Here is a 14,302-nt window from a genome sequence, read left to right as displayed (position 1 = left end):
AAGCCTTCAATATGCTCTTAACGCATCCTCCTTTTGGGCATCGATCGAAAAGACTTTAAATTCCCCCTTTATGTTGCTAATATTTTTTTGAAATTTTTCAATGTATAAGGATAGACATAAACGTTGGTATATGCATGTTTGCATATCTTTGTTTTCGTTTCAAACCTGCTTAACGAGGAGAGTGTCTACTTAAGTGTGGCAAAAAAAGAAAAAAAAAAAAAAAAACCGTGATAGATCACATTCTGTTCCGCCATACCTGAGCGTGTGTGTGCCCTCCTTCCCAGTTTTGAACATGCTAACAGTGTTAACTTTTCTGGGAGTCCCCCCCCCTTGTGCATTTTTTCCACTAAAATGTTAGACACTATTTTGAAGATGTTTCTAGGGAAATACTTTGAACGTATGTCCAAATGGCACCGCAAGTGGGAGAGAGCGCCAACATGAATCAAACCAACTGCAGTCGTCCGAAAGAAGGCGAAACGGAGTCAAACAAACGATCGGCTAGATTGAATACACTGGCCCCGTCTTGCTCCACCTTACCACTACCCCTTTTTCGACTTCCACACTTTGCAGCATGCGACAAGAATTTCCTAACCATGAATATGAATGCGGGAATTGAAATTAGAAACATCATAATAAAGAAGGACGAGATTAATCACTTCTTAAAGGTTATCCCATTTTAACGCTATGTTTAATAGCACCTCTTTTGGCGCCTTCCTGGGGTGGTTCTCCCCCTAGCGGAAGTACCTGCAAAAAGTGTGTCTCTCTCCCGTCTGGTAAAGGACCCCTTCTCGTAATATTGTGCCCTTTTTTCCTTTTACCCCCCCCCCACACACCGAAGAGTAAAAACATAGACGTAGAAATAGTGTACTTAAAAATTGAAAGAATCAATATCAGTTTCGTAACTCTGTCAGGCATGCTAACTGTAAAATGAAAATAAATAAAGGGATTGCTTCGCGTGTTTTTTTGCGACCCCACTTGGTTCTTCCCCTCCTTTTGCTACAAAATAGTGCATGCGAAATAATGACGATCATGAGGCTGATCATAATGATGATGATTTTTTTCTTTTTCTTTTTTTCCCTTTTCTCTTTCTCGCCTTGGAACCACCCCAATGGACTCGCAGCTCAAATTGCAGGGTGTGGATTTAAGACTGAAGCCACACATACATAGGAACGCCTCCAAGGGAATTAAAAATAAGTTGATGAATCTGTTAAGACGTGATGAAGGTAAACTAAAAAGTGGAGACTCAGCGGCTGGGTCACTCTCCTGTCCATGCCAATCCGAGAAAGAACATTTGCAGTCTCCACTTCACTCTGTGCCCTTTTCTTGAACATTTCAGGCGATGTGCAACTTCTTTCTCCACTCAAGGCGGGGGTAATCGAGAGGGAATAAATGAAAAAGCGCAAAATAAAAGGAAAGATCAACATGTTGTAAGAAGGCCTGCCACGAATTACCACCTCGCGTCTCCCATTACGTTTCATCACGTTGCATACCGTTTTATCAGTCTTCATCACTTCTCATGACTTCACTCCCCAACGTCCGCCAGCATGTCAACCTCGAAACCCCCCATGGGGCAAACAAAATCCTTTGCTGCTGCTGCGAAAGCTACCAAGATGTGCAGGACAGCCTTTGCTGCTACAACAACATCAGCAAAATTAAAACTTATATATGCAAAGATTGCTCTGTTTTGAAGGACCAAGAGGATGAGGCACATTTGGCATTTCTTAAGGAGCAAGTCGCTTTGGAGAGAGCACACCGGCATGCTTTCGGTGAAGCAAGCAGAAATGTCCTAATCACGTCCAACTGTGTCCCCACTACTGCTACTTCCGTTGTGGGGACAGATTTAAAGACCAAAAGATGTAGAACCCTTTACCTGAACAGTGCAGAACGGGTTAAGCACTACGATGATATGGGGCAGTTTCTATACGGACGTGTGATGGGGAGAAACCACACGAGGGGTAGTATGGAAGCCGAACCGATGGACCATAGCTTTGTTGAAGAATTCGTGGAGAAGCACACCTCCAGGAATCTTTCCCTCCATTGCGGAAATCTAAGTCATATGAAGAAAGCCGGTGTGGCACAAGACACAAGTGCAGCATACATACCTAACAGAGTGAACAACCCCCTTCAATATTATTCTGCTCAAATGGGAAAAAATGAGCAAGTCCACCTTAATGCTTCAAATGGGATGAAACATAGTCACAGTGCTTGTAAGCAGAATTTGAGGGGTAACCATTCGGATGCTAGCCAGCTTCGGCAGGGCGTGCATGTAAACATAGATATGTATGCTGCTGGAGAGCTGTTCAATGGAGTGGAGAATCACCAGGATAAGGATCCTCCGCGTGGAAGCTGTGACAACTTACATAACGCCCATTCAAAATTAAAGGGAAAAGAAAATCGGAGCAAATTTCACATATATGACGACAATATGGGGGATGAAGTTCACCAGAGAAGCAGCAAATTAACTGATCATGCAGGGGTAGGTTCTCGGGAGGTGAACAACCCCCGCGGGAGTTACCATAATGGAGGTGTGCCGTTTAGATGCCATCCACCGAGTAACAAATGCATGAGTATGCTATACTCATACAACGGGACGAGTAGCAACAATTGTATGAGGATAAAAATCGACCACGTTTTTAGCGAAAAATTGTGATCCGTTTTGCCCCCTAAGTTAGGAGCACCACCAACATGACAGCATGTTGATGAACTTCACTATTCGTACGCTTTTTTTTTTTTTCTCATTCTTTTGCCACTTTTTAAAAACAAAAAAAAGGGGTATCACCCCTCGGGATCGCCACAGCACGGCGCTAAATAGTTTCATTTGTGGAGAGGCTCACCTTTCTGTCATTTCCGCTACTCATGCGCTTAGGAGAGGAGCATATCCCCCCGTGTTCATCAAAGTGACGACCGTTTCGCACGACATAAGTCACTACAAATTGGGGAAAAGTGCAACAAATGAGTCTACGTGGGGAAACAACGAATGGAAACCTCTAATGAGGGGACAAAAAAAGAAAAAAAAAATGGCCAAAACTGCCTGCTCCTACAGGCCTATGCACAGATGTATGCAAACACGCATGCACACCGGAAAAAAAATAAACAAAAAAAAAAAAAATGACGCGTTTGAAATGATTTCCCCCTCATATGTGCGGGGAAATTTCCCATTTTTTTATGAACCGTTTAGGTAAAAGTAGCACAACTTTGGCTAGCTCACCCTTTTTTGGCCATTTTTTTTCTTTTTTACGAATGGAAGCGTATATTATTCTGGCCGATGAGCTTATACTGGCTAGTCATTTTTTTCGACCGAATAACCTTATTGGTATCTGGGATAATGGGCATGTCGCCAATGTCCAAGGGTTTGGGAAATTCCTTAAAGTAGGGATGTTTTAAAGCGTCCGCCGCGGAGATTCTATTTCTGGGATTAAAATGCAGCAACTGTTGTAGTAAGTCCAGTCCAGTGTCTGACAAGTACAGGCCCGAGAACTGGTTAGCAACATTGGGGAAATGGGAGCGTATTTTGGTGACGTTCATTTTAATTTTTTTCTTTTTAAAAAGTTCTTTATTTTTGGAAATAAAGGAGTATTCATAAAATTCAGGGTAGTCTTCCCTATCTGGTAGACCTAACAAGCTTAATATTTTTAAAATCTGGTCAATTTCGTTTTCCCCAATAAATAATGGCTTCTTAAGAATCATTTCAGCAAAAATGCATCCAACACTCCATATGTCGATTTTATTTGTATAGCACCTTTCTCCTAATAGCAATTCTGGGGCTCTATACCATAATGTTACGACATTCCTTGTGATGTTGTGATTATTTATATGGCCAAATTTTCTCGCCATTCCGAAATCGCAAATTTTTAGGACGCCTTTATTGCTATACAACAGATTCGTCGTTTTTAAATCTCTGTGCATGACCCAATTGGTGTGCAGATAATCAACACCGCTGAGTAGTTGCTTCAGTAGGCACTTCAGTTCGGAGATGGTGAAGCTCGGGGTTTTGTTGTCTAAGAGCATTTTCAACTCATGCTCTACATATTCCATCACTAGGTAAATGTCATTTAGGTGTTTGCCTATCACTACTTCCTTTACTGATAAAATATTTTCATGGTACAATTGGAGCAGTATGTTTATTTCCCGAAGGGATGTGATTGCAAACCCTTCGTGGCGCATGCTCGAAAAGTTCTTCATTTGTTTCAGCGCCACTATCTTCTTCGTCTTTTTGTTTTGTGCCCGGAACACTGCTCCGTACGTCCCTTCGCTTATTTTGTTCAATCGCCTGTAGTTTTTTACGCTTCGGCACCCGTTCAGCAGCCCATGCACTTTCATCGCCTCGGCATCGCTGGGGAGTCCATCGCTTCGTTCCCCGTCACTTCGACCCTCGTCGCTCCCTTGTATATCACTTCCAAACTCCTCGCTTTCGCATTCGTCCCAGTCTCCTCCGTTCTTCCCCCCCACGTTGTCCTTACCTTGCTGGAGATGCCTCTCATGACTGTTTTGGCTTCTCATTCTCTCCCTGCTCCTTCCCCCTTCATCACTGCTACGTTTTTCATGCGGGGTGGGTTCCCTTTCAGTTTTAAAACTTTTCACATGATTGTTGTTCCTGCTGCTTACACCTTCTTCCTCCCCCTGGTTGGTCCCTTCCTTTGTCCCTTTACCAGTGCGATAACTATGATCGCTTGTTTTGTCCGGGGAGTGTTTCCTTTTATTGCTTGTCTTGGCAACGCGCTGCGACTCGCCAAAATAGCTATTTTCATCGGCTCGCCTATTATAGTAGTGATAACGTGATTTTTCAAACTGGTTCTTTTTCTTTTCATTGCGCTCGGACGTTTCGCTATGGTATGGCATTTCCACTGGGTTGTCTTCGCCCTTTGGGGGTTCGTCCCTCCAGTAGGAGTGTCTGTTGCCCCCCCGGTCACGGCGGGTATGATCATAGCGGTTATTATCACGGCGGGTATGATCATAGCGGTTATTATCATGGCGATCATGCCGATTGTGCCAATCATCGGGGCTGTGACGCCTACCACCCCTACCAACGTGGTGGTGATGTTTCTCCCCCTTTGGGGGTCCCCTGTCTTCCATTTTGCAGTATATTTAAGAAGGGCTCTAAAGCTGAGTTCGGCTTTTTCCCCTGCGTGACGTAAAAACGGGGGCAACTCCTTCCACTTTGCATGCCTTTTACAAAATGACGGTTTGTAATTATGAGAAACTTCCTGCGGTTTTGTCTTGGCATAAATGTAAAATTAGTTCTTTTTTTTTTTTTCTTTTTTTTTCACTTGGTCTGCTATACTCGCTGCTGTTATGTTCGTAGAGTGTCTACTTCCGGCGGTCTAAGGCTAGTACTGTACTACATGTCCCTACGTACATACACATATGCGTAGAGGACACCCCCGATCTAATCGCGCCTATTTATCTACTTCGCGCACAGCTTGGGGTTGTAGGTGGGTCCCCCATCCGGGAAGTTCCCTTACCATCAGCCGCACAAATTATTTTCAACACCTTTGTTGAAGTGGAATGTTTCTTTTTTCCCCCACGTTCTCAATTAGATGTTCATTGTTGTTTATGTCGTTTGATTGCAATTTGGGAGAACGTGCTTGGGTTTTTTTTTTGTGAAGGGAGTTTTCCTCTTCCTGTGCGCATTAAAGTATAGTATGATTGTAGTCATCTGTTTGTACGTTCCTGCGTTTTCGCGTAAACTAGGGGTTGCCTTCCTCGTTGGAATGGTCTCTTACCGTGCATATAATACGTACTATTTATTTATTTCCTATTTATTGTTTGCTTTTTTTTCTCTCCAAAGCGTCGGCTACAAAATTGGGGCTAATTTGGGGCTAATTTTTTTTTGGGGGGGGGCCCTCTTCCATGCAGTGCAGTATGGTGCTGCAAGGGGGGGCTTTCCGCTGGGTTAAGGAAATTTCCCTTGGCTAGCCGTTTCCAAGCCGAACTTGGCGAGAATGATGGAAGAGGAGGCCTCTCCGCGTGCGAAACTGTTGCATAGTGATGATGACGATGGTGACGGGTGATGATTTTGTTTCTTTTTTTGTACCACCCCCCCGATTGTTGCACATTTCGCCACATCAAAACGAATGACCGAAAGGTTTCTTTTTCCCTTTTTGTGAAAACACTGGGGAAGACACATCAGCTGGAAAGTGCTTCCTCTTACATGTTTCGTGACGGCACCTTCATCCATGTGACTGATTGGTGTGAAACGATTCGTTGAAACGATTCGTTGAAACGATTCGTTGAAACGATTGTTGATTTGTATCCCTTGCAGAGAGGCCGACCTGTGCGTTTGTTCATCCTGCCCCGCCCCACTCGATCCTGGTTGCTTAACGCTCCATTAGGTGATTCCCCATTAGGTTCGCAAAAATGGAAACCAACATGATGCGGCTTTTCCACCCCACCAGAGGGGGGTCAGCAACGTAATATGTGTAGCACGAAGTTAACTATTGGAGCAGCAAAAGGAGGAAAAAAAAAAAAAAAAAATAATTAAATGATGCCAACAAATTGTGAAACGAATTTTGGCACACATGTGGTTACACACTTGTATGCGAACATGACACCATAGGGGTTACCCCTCGAGGGGACTGCCCTGTGTGAGGTCAACTTGGATCGAAACACACCACTCCTACAGGGTTGCGAGAGAAACGGATGCTCCAGATTATGAAGAGAAAAAGGCGCGGTGTGGAAAAAAGTCGAACGGCTTAAGGTCGTTTCCTTCGTGTCCACATAACGATTTGTGGTCGTTCCCCTCGATGTCTTAATGACATCCACGTTTCTAAGTAGATACTCCTGGGGCGAAATTCTGGAGGGACTCAGCAAAGGAACAAACGTTTCACGCATGTGCTGTCGTGTAAAATAAGCGCAGGGAGGAGAAACGATTTTTTTTTTTTTTTCCCCCGCGCGCAAAACGGGGCATTCTCGTCAAAAAAAAGAAGCAATTTTTTGCGTGTCCAAAAATGGATCTTCCGTTGGGTAATCTCCGGCGCTGCGGCGTCTAACATTAAGACCGCCTCTGAGTACCTCCACTGATATGATAGTGTTTTCTTTTTTTTTCCTTTTTTGTAACTTCGGCTGGGAATTTTTCCATTTTTGAAGGCCTCACTTCAGGGTAAAGAGAGACACGAACATCGCGCGTCTTTCCCCCCCAGAGAAGCGACATGACTGATGCCACTTAGGGGCCTCTCCAGGATGGTTAAACGGAATTCCCCCTTTTTTTGCTTAATCATTAGTTGGTTGACCTCTTCCACCGCGACCCCTTTGTCGTAGAGAAAAGAATGAAAGCCCCAGCGTTCAAACCTTTATGCGACGTTATTCGGATCAAAAAAAGGGAAGAAGATGCCGCTGCAGGAAGCGAACTATACAAGGCCTTTTTAAATGCCGGGAAGAAGAACGAAGAGGAATTGCGAAACAAAAGTGTAAAAATAGTGATTTATGAACATGTGAAGTATGAAGAAGAGAAGCGGGTTGGCAGCAGCACTTCGGGGAGCGACTCGGATGGCGACTCGGATTTCCGCCACGGTTGTACCTCCCCACAGGGGAAAAACAAAATCGACAAGAAAGGAAGGAAAAAAAAAGACACCCAAGGGGAAGAACATAGAGAGGCAGCCAAAACAGAGTCAACAGATGCCTACCAGGTTGGAAATGGAAGGAAAAAGGGAGCCAAGGATAAAGGGGACCCCAAAGAAACCGCAAAAGAGACAACAAAAGCGAAAGCTCAAGGGAAGGAAAAGACAAATGGAGAGGGAGAACCAACTACATGCGGGGTGGAAGTAAAAAGGGGTGCTCCAAACGGGGCGAAGAAAAAGAGGGAAGACCTACAATACGCAGAGAAGAAGGAAGATAGTCACAAGTTTGGGGAAAAGGGTAAGCCAGGTGAGAAAAACGATGGAGCATCCACCCAAGGGGAAGACACCCCAAATGGAAGCACCACTTTGACCGTCCACACACAACAAAGCGACGTGGTGAAAGAAAGAAAATCATCCAAAGTACTAGGGACAGTGAAAATCCTGTATAATTTTTATGTAAATCTATTTGATAAGCTAAAGGAAGACGTAGAGAACATTCAAAGCGGAGCTGCCAACAACAACGTCGATCTGTTTCGAGATGTGAACCTCTACACGAACTGCATCTCCATGTTTGATATAATCAACCTTTGTGAGGATCTGAAAATAATAAAGACTTTTCTGAACTCAAAAAAGGAGTGCGAACTGATATGGATACTGACGGTGAATTATCTGGACAAGGTTGACGTGAACCTTTTTGAGCGGTACAAGCATAAGATTGACGTGACGTATGGGAAGGACGTCCCGGGGAGGGTCAAGGGGGATGGGAACCCGGTGCAGACGCTGGAGGAGAGATCAAAAGAGGGGTTGGTGCAGACATCGGAGGAGATATCAACGGAGGAGACACACGCGCCAGGTGAGACCGCCCCACTGAAAATGGCCGGACGGGGCAAAGAAAGCGGAAAGGTGAAGAACAACAAAAGCGGGGCTTACACGGAGGAGGGAAGCAAAGAAAAAAAGGGAAAGACCCAAAAGGGGGACATCGCCCCCATTGGGGGGGAGGAAACCAACATAGGAGCTGCTAATACATCAGAAAGAGCAGGAAACCCCCCGCGAGTAGGCCAAGAAGTGCATAACTTAAAAGAGTACCTCTATGCAAAGTGTCACGAAAGAAAGAATGCCATCATGTTCAGAAGGGTAAACTTCTTTGTCTTCCTGTACGTACTGATATATATAATCAAAACGAGCTCTCGGAAAATCAAATCGCTCCCAGACGACATAAAGAAAGTGAGGAGTTTCTTCTTTTTTCTCAACTTGTATGAAAAGAAAAAAACAATCGAAACGTTGAAGAATATATACAAGGATAAGTACTTAACATTTTTCCAGAATTTTAAGAGCAGCAAAGAAATTGAGGAATACAGAAGGAGGAAGATTTTTTGCCACAAATTTTCCTTCTGCAATGTTAGCAAAATTTTAAATCAAAAAGGGGATGACTTGGTCAGGCTAAAGGAGGCGAGCACACGGGGGGAGAAGAAGCAGACCGGGGGGGACCATTCACTTGGGGAAGAGAAGCAAATCGAAAGAGACCATCCACTTGGGGATGAGAAGCATACGGGAGAGCATAACGAAGAGGCGGGAAGCTACCACCTGACCAATTTTGTCAACACAGCCGAGCTAGACAGCGACTTCAACTCAACGAGCAACCCGCACGATGAGAGCAGAAAAGAATCCCCTCCCCTTCTCAGCCCATACCTACTGGATTATATATTTAAAAATTACTGCTATAAGAAGAAGCACTGGAAAGTTAAGGAAAGCGCGTGGATCAACTTCGGAGTCGTTAGAAAGGAAGAAAAGAAGAAATACAAAATGGATATTTATAATCACACAAAGTTTAACATAAGTGTGGATGTCGTTATCGATGGTGACCTTCCCATCGTGGCCATTTTTAAGGATAAATTATTTTGCGTCAGCTCCAAGTATTCTATATACCTCCAAGTTGACCACAGCAAAGAGGGCGAGTGGTTCGGGTTTGTGAACATCTCATTGAGGTACAAGAATGCCACTAAGGGCGATGACGCTGTGCGGATCCCTGTCTACATGCATATCTGTCCGTAGTTGGGGCTTACAGTTAGGGTTCACCGATTAGGTTTTACCAGTTAGGTGCGCTGTACGCAGTGTTCCGTCTGCCGTGTGTTAACTGTTATTGTATATTTTACATCACTTTTTTATACATTTTATGATTATTATTTTTTTTTTTTCTTCGCGAGAGGGTTGGGGAAAGCCCCGTGCGCGGTATGGCTTACTCGGGGGGAATATCGTCTCCGCGCTGCACAATTGCGAGGAGAAGCGTGGATGCACCTTTCGTCCATCTTTCTAGCCCCCGCATCGAAAAGGCTTCCTCTCCCGAGGGAGGAGAGCATAGTTCGATCCATCCTCTCGCTTCGCCTCCCTTCGCATCGCCACACCGCTGTATTTTTTTTTTTTCTTTTCCATCCCCTCTCATGTGCACACATGAAAACTTCAAACGCTTCGCGCGAATGCAATATCGTTTGCAAAGAAGTAACACAAAAAGGAGGTGGAAAAGGAAAAATGAGATAAACCTTCGCAGTGGAAGATAGCGTCTAGTTTGGTTCCTCCTCTGAAGAGCGCACATAGGGGGAGAGTGCCCCTGCCGTGCTTCGGCTCGGTGATGTCGCTACGGATTTGAGTTCTGCGAAGCGGTTAACTGGGTATGTTATTCGATTCGTTAACTGTGTATATTCTTCGACGCTCGAAGTGTGTATATTTTTCGACCCCCGAAATGTCTATATTCTTAGACCTCTGAATTGGGTATATTCTTCGACCCGTTACCCACTTCGGCTCTCCATTAGCATTCCCCTCGCGGCGCGAACCCCAAGGGACGATGCCAGGGGATGCGCAAAACAAGTTCGACCTGGTGGATGTGGAGCCCAAATTTCTCGAATTCTACTACGAGTGCGCAGACAGCGTGGAGGACTTCCTACAAAATAAAACAAAACTAATAAAGAGGAAGCGATTAAAAATAAAAAATATCTGTACGAAGACGCAGAACATCAATATATGCGAATCGGATTGCAAGTATCTTAAAGTTAAGGGATTAAAAAAGAAGAAGTTAGCTCCTGGCACGAGTGAACAAATTTTCGTTGAATTCTCCTTCGCTGACGTGAATTTTAAAACGACCAAGCTTGGAAAAAAACACGACATTTTGGATGTCGTTAATAACGTAGAGTCCACTTCTTACGTCACCATAAAGAGTGAATATACGACGCTGAGCATTCCGATTTACATAAAGAAGAGCATACCCGTATTTTCCTACGATGATATTATAAACTTTGGAGTTTGTAACGCCAATAGGACATATCACTTTGCGCTGAGGGTCAAGAATGTAGGCACAAGGAGGGGTACGTTTTCCCTCTCCCTGGACGATTCCCCATGGGCAAGTGTGGACGAATGTAAAGATGATGAACCGGCGGAGTGTGCGCAGAGCGGGAAGAAATTAGGCAAACGCCATCGCCCCAACTGCCGCGATGAAGACATGCTGCTTCAGCTTGACCAACATTCCCTCGACCTGGACGTCGGCGAGACGAAGGCGATTAACATCACCGTCAGCAGCAAAGCGGAGGGGAAAATACACAGGGAGTATAAAATCATTTCGCACCATCATAGCTACTTCGTGGAGAAGCAGAGAAACATCACCATCCTGGCTATTTTCACCAAGAGCCATACCTCCTTCCTCTTCGACAATGAAAAAACGAATCTCGTGAATCTTCACTGCTTGTACTATGGGAGTAGGAAAAAGTACCAGGGGAAAATAAAGAATGAAAACAACTACGGCATATTTTGCATCCCCCGATTGGATGCCGTCAATGTGTTTTACTCCAAGGAGGACCTTCAATCGTATGCGGTCGCCAAAGGGGTGAACATAGGCCGCATATTCCAGGGTAAACACGACGCGGGTGTGCAGCGGTAGAGGAGTAACCCCTACAGACATGCACAAATAGCATACTAATGATGTGTAATGGAACGTGCTTCCCCATGTCTACTTCCACCGTGGCACGGGTCTGTCTCAGTGCTGCTTGCCCCCTTTGACACGCTTCCCATCACCCTCGCATCGCAGATGTGTACCTTGAGGAGGAAGAACACCTAAGCGAAGGAGAAAAAAAGGAAAAGGAGAAACTGTTTGCCATCACGAAGAAGAGGCTAAAGGGAGAGGAACACATAGGTGTCACTTTCTGCAGGGCGGGGGCATACCCTGTTGAAAGGCTATCCTATCAAGAGGTCACATTTGAGATTCAGTCCAAGTGTGACGCCGGCCTTTTGCACAGACTCAGCAGGGACACGGCCTACCTGCTCAATTTACCTGTCGTGGTGGAGTTGTCGCTTCGGGTGGGGCGGTCGCGCCAGGGAACCATCCAGGTGCATCGCGCAGCGAAGCAGGTTCACAGTGCAACAACACAGACACACCTCTCAACCAGCCAGACGCGCCTCTTAACCCCTGAGCCCGATCAAACATTCGACGAGGAGGTTAAACTCTGCGTGGCATTTTGCCTCACCTTTCCCTGCGTCCTCCCCAGCACCTACCTCCTAAACTATGACAGCATAGCCCCCAACGAGGGAAAAACGCTTATCCTCGAGTTAAAAAACAGAAATAGATTTCTTAACGTTAATTATACCCTTTCGAAGATCCCATACTTAACACTGAGCAAAAAGGAGGGGGTAATCTCCCCCCAGGGGAAAGCAGTCTTATCGTTAAAACTCCAATGTGACAGCGTCAAAGTGATCGACGAATATATGTATCTATATTTTTGCAACAATTTATATTTCATCGTCCTTCTGGTGAGGGGGAACATCACTTCTACGAGCGCATTACGGAAGGGATCATCCTGCATTCTGCTTCACCCCAAAGGGGGGGACTCATTTAAGAGGAACACTCCACATGCTAACACCAAACAGGACCATGATGAAGTATATGAACAAATACTCAGCAACCTAGAGCTCGAAAAAGTAGACCGAAATTTTTACCAACTCGATGGAGAGCTAGACAAATATAAATACAACGAGAGGTTTATAAACTTTTTAAAGAAAAATAAAAAAAAGTACAACGATGTTTTGAAGCTCATGTATGAGGAGAGGAAGAAGGAGGAGCAGTCAGTGCGGAGTGGCACCCAAAGTGGAGGCTCCCCTGACAGAAGTGACCAGATAATGAAGGCGACAGACAGACTCTCCAGAATCGTAAAAGACAAATTTATATACCTGAATGATCCCCCCGTGGAAGAGCGAATCTGCAACACGTGCATCCAGAAGGGGGTCTACGAACGAGAGAGGAAGAAATACATCCAAATGAGGACCCAAAATTTGAAAATAAAAAATGAGGAAGCTGCACAAGGAGTGGACGAACAACCCTACTTGATGCAGTTTGACATGCTAGATGAAGAAGAACTGAAGAAAGTGCAATTCGTAAGGATCATCCAATTTGACTATGTCTTTCTCGGAACAGATTACACCAGAAAGTTTGTCGTCTTTAACCGAAACAAACACTGTAACGTAAAGGTGGCCCTCACTCATAGTGATAACGTTACGACTCACGGGAATAACCTTCTACTAATCGAAAGGGACTCTCACAAAATGGGCCATGTCAAGCTTAACATAAAAAGGCCTTCCACAGTGGAAGAACCTCATCAGGATGGTAAAACGTATGACCATATTTGTCTTAACGATAGTCAGGGTCGAAGTCAAACTGGAGTTCCTTCTTCCTTTTTTGAGGCGGACGATTTCCTAAGCGATGGTTGCATTTCCACCCCCGAGGGACACACAATCACAGCTGCATGTGCCGACTCACACGACAACTTCTTCCTCCTCAAAAAGTTTGAAGACAAACTTTCCCTAATAATTAATGATTCGCATGAGAGAGAAGTGACTCTCGAGGCGACTCTCGTGTTTCTAAACGTCCTCGTTAATCCCCTCACTCTCTACTTTCGCTTCACCGATGAGGACGTCGAGATGCTTTGTGAGCGCCAGATTGTTTTGTACAATCCATTCAACGTGCCTCTGCGCGTGTGGATGGTCTGCAACCGGGCGCGCGTTGCGTTGGACCAGGAGATCTCAGTAAGAGCCGCCGAGGGTTGCATCGTAGCGATGCATCTAGGAGCAGCGTTTTTAGCTGTCCCTTCGTAGCTGCCTCTTAGTAGCTTCCCCTTCTCAACTACACCGCGTGGTCACATGTGGATCCCCCATTCATGCCCCCTTTAGGTACCCCCCAATGCGCACAAAATGGTCCCCGTGAAATTTGTCGCCCCGGAAAGTGCCACCAGCGTGACTGAGACCATTCGGTTGTACTTGGACGGGAGCATGCTCTACAAAAGGTGCGTTTCTGCCTCCCAGATGAGTTGCCTCCCAGATGAGCTGCTTCCCAGATGAGCTACCTCCCAGATGAGCTATCTTCCAGATATATGCCATTTCGAAACTTCCATCGCCTCCCCCCTACACCGCAGCCTAAAATGCAAATGGATCCCCAACAAGTGCTCCTATAGAGTCACCCCCTCCGAGCTCAACTTTGAAAACGTCCTCCTAAACAGAAATTATGTGAAAGAGTTTTTCCTAATCAACACGGGTAAGGTGCCCTCCGATTGAGTCTATCTCTTCTGGAATGTCTTCTCTCCCCGTGCGAGCTATCCGGTGCAGCCACGGGGGAAAGTGTCTACTCTGAATTTCTTCTCCAGACATGTGGGAAATGCATCCTCGTTATACAGATGGATCTTCCTTCGTCACAGCCGATCAACCTTTTTTTTTTT

The 14,302-nt window shown here is 45.3% G+C and overlaps 5 protein-coding genes across 5 annotated transcripts in view; 4 read left to right on the top strand and 1 right to left on the bottom strand.

The window, feature by feature from the left end:
- Positions 1-351: 351 nt before the first annotated feature.
- Positions 352-931, top strand: C922_02505 (hypothetical protein; the record flags this gene model as incomplete). The annotated part of the gene is made up of 3 exons (XM_008818104.1): positions 352-397; positions 571-665; positions 839-931. The coding sequence occupies 3 exons, from the start codon at positions 352-354 to the stop codon at positions 929-931; spliced, it is 234 nt and encodes a 77-aa protein (XP_008816326.1).
- A 177-nt stretch (positions 932-1,108) lies between these two features.
- C922_02504 (hypothetical protein) lies at positions 1,109-2,650 on the top strand (the record flags this gene model as incomplete). The annotated part of the gene is made up of 3 exons (XM_008818103.1): positions 1,109-1,223; positions 1,337-1,341; positions 1,544-2,650. 3 exons carry the CDS (start codon positions 1,109-1,111, stop codon positions 2,648-2,650), a joined length of 1,227 nt encoding a protein of 408 aa, XP_008816325.1.
- Positions 2,651-3,234: 584 nt separating this feature from the next.
- C922_02503 (CMGC/CDK protein kinase) lies at positions 3,235-5,073 on the bottom strand (the record flags this gene model as incomplete). The annotated part of the gene is made up of 1 exon (XM_008818102.1): positions 3,235-5,073. One exon carries the CDS (start codon positions 5,071-5,073, stop codon positions 3,235-3,237), a length of 1,839 nt encoding a protein of 612 aa, XP_008816324.1.
- Positions 5,074-7,265: 2,192 nt separating this feature from the next.
- C922_02502 (hypothetical protein) lies at positions 7,266-9,608 on the top strand (the record flags this gene model as incomplete). The annotated part of the gene is made up of 1 exon (XM_008818101.1): positions 7,266-9,608. One exon carries the CDS (start codon positions 7,266-7,268, stop codon positions 9,606-9,608), a length of 2,343 nt encoding a protein of 780 aa, XP_008816323.1.
- A 787-nt stretch (positions 9,609-10,395) lies between these two features.
- C922_02501 (hypothetical protein) overlaps positions 10,396-14,302 on the top strand; it is a gene marked incomplete at both ends in the record, with an annotated part of 14,884 nt that continues 10,977 nt past the window's right edge. The window contains 4 exons of the mRNA XM_008818100.1: positions 10,396-11,452; positions 11,629-13,616; positions 13,761-13,873; positions 14,003-14,121. Of these exons, the coding sequence (XP_008816322.1) occupies positions 10,396-11,452; positions 11,629-13,616; positions 13,761-13,873; positions 14,003-14,121 (3,277 nt within the window). The remainder of the gene's footprint in view (positions 11,453-11,628; positions 13,617-13,760; positions 13,874-14,002; positions 14,122-14,302) is intronic.

The sequence above is a fragment of the Plasmodium inui genome (assembly GCF_000524495.1).
Source record: "Plasmodium inui San Antonio 1 unplaced genomic scaffold supercont1.9, whole genome shotgun sequence".
Taxonomy (NCBI): domain Eukaryota; phylum Apicomplexa; class Aconoidasida; order Haemosporida; family Plasmodiidae; genus Plasmodium; species Plasmodium inui.
The sequence above is the reverse complement of the archived record's forward strand: the minus strand, read 5'-3'. Positions and strand labels throughout refer to the sequence as shown.